The following is a 3,590-nucleotide window of genomic DNA, read 5'->3' as shown; positions in this document are numbered from 1 at the left end:
CGATTATTAAAATAAAAGGGATTTAGCGATAAATATTTATAATAGCATAGTCGACTAAACACTAAAGAAAAAATTATCGAGAGATTTATTAGATACGTTAAAATATATATATAACCAACAGATGGTTGGTTAGCATATCTATGGCCAATTATAATATATTTATTAATGTTTTACAAATACTTTAAATATTTCACCATAATCTAATATGTTATGTTTTACAGATACTAAATTAACATGGGGACAGTATTAAGTATAAACCCAAAGGATCGTCACAATCCAATTTATTCTGGGCAACATTATTTTCAATATAATCAACAATCGGAAATAAAAAAAGATACAAATAACGATAATATCAATTTAACGGACTCTCAACTTAATAATTTTTCATATGAGCAATTAAATAATGCAAAGAATCGAGAAAATAAAAAAATTCATTGCCCGCAGTATCCAAAAAATGGAAACAGACATAGTAATGGATGTTCAAATGTTAAACTAAGTAATTTAAATTCTAATAATATTCATCATATTAACAACAGTACTAAGGATACTATAAACAATGATCTTGATTTTCACAATGAAAATTCTGTTATATTATCGGAGAAAGGAAATATTGAAAAACATTTAAAGAAACATTCAATTTTTATGAATGCATTATCATGGAAAAAAATTTCATCTCACAGTAGGAAGAAAATTGATTATAAATCAAAATGTTCTAACCTTCCTGTTGGAAATTTAAAGACGCAACTTATTGACTCTAATTATTCCTCAGTAGGAGATAAAAATAAAAATTCCCATAACAATTGCAATTACAATGATGAACACCAAAACATTAATATAGATAATCAAGATTCGTGTTTGCAATATTTGTCATCTAAAGAAAAAAATAAACACAAACTAGATATCGTTAAAGTAAATAACACTAATTGTATATCAAATCACAACAAACTAGTACAAAAACAACCATTAACAATATCTCTACCATCACAATTGCAGTCTACAGCGTTACCAACAAAAATCAACAATAATGGACCCAGGAAAACTGTTATACAGGTAAGTTTTAATTTACATGTCACTCTTTAATGATACGTACTAATATAAAATTAATATCAATGAAAGTTTTACATCACTTTGACAAGGCCTTTGTATGGCTATCGTTCATGAGTTATATTCAGGGCAACCAAAAATATGCAATATCATATTTTTTGCTATGCGTCGTATAAACATATGAGTTAGTTATTTATCAGTTTTAGACAATTTTAAGAATTTTGGCGTCGATTTGTTAGTGCATATTTTTGCATATTTTGCTCTTTATTTTAGCATATTTTGCGTTTTATAGCATATTTTTGCATATTTGACTCATAACTGCTTATTTTTGTTGCATATTTTCTTATTTTTCATTTCTTAATACAATTTTATTGTTTGTATTGTAATTTTTTATTTCTATATTTTACTATTTTGTTAAGGTCCAATGATAATTGGCCTAGGCTACTTAAAGAAAAAATGAGAGTACCCATAATCGACTTATCTTAAATGAATTTTCGTTGACTTAAATGAGCTTAGTTTCACACAATTATTAAAATTGAACAAATAGTAAAAAGACGTAAAAATTAAATGTAAATTTCTAAATTGTGTTATTATGAGTAACTTCTTAACAATATTTTGGATACATTTAAAAAAGAGACAGTTATGGTTGGGCATTAACAGTTTACCACTATTATAAAATTAAACAAAACTTCAGAATATTAAGATCCATCGAAAATCTTACGTTCAAAGCACGTTGATAGATTTAGACAAATTGTAACAAAGATATTAAGAAATCAGAAAAAAAGAAGAAAAATAGGAAATGTCATGGTTGTTTGAGTCCCAATAATAAAATCCAACAAAAAGATTTCATTAATTGTCGCAGTTTTTTTATAATTCTATTTAAATTTTGGAAGCCGAATTAAAAAACAATCGATTGCAATTTGTACCAACAACTTACACACGTTCTCCAGAGTGTTTTTGAAACATAATTCAAATGATGTAAAAGTGATTTTTAAAGCTTTATGTAGAATAGAAATATTTTGAGAAATTTATCCGAAACATGGGGCACATGGATTGAGTAAGTAAAATATTATACCACTACTTACAAAAACAAAGTTTGAAGTATAAGGCAGTTTAAAAGATGAGACAAATCAACTCTACGGAAATCTAAAACAAAGATTTAGTTTGAACATTTAAAACTTAAGAAAACAGATAGTAATTTAAATAAAAATATAATGAAATTAATTGAATCAAACTATTCTCATGTAGTGTAGAAGACAGTACAATCGAAATTTAATCCTATAATAAACAATTTTAATTAATGAGCTCAATATTTTATTTACTTTTTTTTAATAAAACGTTGAAATCAAACAGTAACCAACTATTTTTAAGTGCATATTTTTTTATATTTTAAGAGCATATTTTTCGTTTATAAGTGCATATTTTATGAGCATAAATCACTTTTTTTAGAGCATATGTTTGGTTGCCCTGGTTATATTCATTGTAGTGAACATATGTTTTTGTGCGTCTATGGTGTATGTGGTGAAATATTTACAATTTTAAGTGGCAAATTGGAAATAAATGGTATATTGGAATGGTTTGACAGGTCTCATTTGACCTTATTTTGATATGTTAGTATATACATTAGAGTGACAATCAGTTGTATGGAAAAAATTTTTTGTTAAAATTTTGAAGAGTGCCGGGTGGAATATTGTGACACTAGGCCTAAATGTTAAGTGCTGAAAATTTGAGCCAAATCGGGCAACGATTTCTGGACGCGCATCGAGGTCAAAGTTCAGATATATGCAAAATTTTACTGTTAATATGGAATAAATAGGTGAAACTCGTTAACTTTCTGAATTGTTTTCTAGAAATGTGTAGATTTATTTATATTAATGAATATTACATTAAAAAAAAATTTTGGAAATTAACCCTGTATCTCCTTTGGTTCAAAATGACCCAAAAACTGTATTATCGCCAAAATTAGAGAAAAATGCAAATTTTTCAGTTTTTGAAAAAATTTTGCTACTAAATAAATACTTTTGCAATTGAATGCAAAATAATCGAAATATGTACGTAATTATCGTTGTAATGAGATATAAATGACAAAATTTGATTAAAAAATTTTAAAGTTATTACAAATTCGCCAGACCATTAACGTGTTTCAGGTCACTTGAACAAAAAATTTAGGAAAAAAATTAAGATATTTCGAGAAAAATTAAAATAAAAGCTCATTTTTACTTAAAATATGTCCATATTTACTTGTATATGAGTTTTTGTCTTCGTAGGATACCGTTAACCTATTCGCAGGTATGGCCAAAAAAAATAATTTTTTTAACGGCAGTTTCAAAACTCCATTTTCAAATTTTTAAAAATTTTGTTAAACAAATTTCAGATTTTTTCGATCATCACATTGGGGTTTATTGAGATCAAAATAGGGAATAAAAATATGAAAAAATTATGTCAATACCTCTTACAGTTTTTCCGTACCTGCGATTTAAATTTTGTGTTTTTCAAGAAAAACTAATTTTTTGTCCATATTTAGGCGAATGAGTCCAATTTCCTTA

The 3,590-nt window shown here is 26.3% G+C and overlaps 1 protein-coding gene across 1 annotated transcript; it reads left to right on the top strand.

Annotated features, from left to right (window-relative positions):
* The first annotated feature begins 225 nt into the window (after positions 1 to 225).
* Positions 226 to 1,080, top strand: Cdk5alpha (Cdk5 activator-like protein). Its single transcript, XM_065500197.1, has one exon. It carries the CDS (start codon positions 235 to 237, stop codon positions 1,078 to 1,080), a length of 846 nt encoding a protein of 281 aa, XP_065356269.1. The 5' UTR covers positions 226 to 234.
* Positions 1,081 to 3,590: the final 2,510 nt, after the last annotated feature.

Source organism: Calliphora vicina, chromosome 2 (assembly GCF_958450345.1).
Source record: "Calliphora vicina chromosome 2, idCalVici1.1, whole genome shotgun sequence".
NCBI classification, from domain to species: domain Eukaryota; kingdom Metazoa; phylum Arthropoda; class Insecta; order Diptera; family Calliphoridae; genus Calliphora; species Calliphora vicina.
The sequence above is the reverse complement of the archived record's forward strand: the minus strand, read 5'-3'. Positions and strand labels throughout refer to the sequence as shown.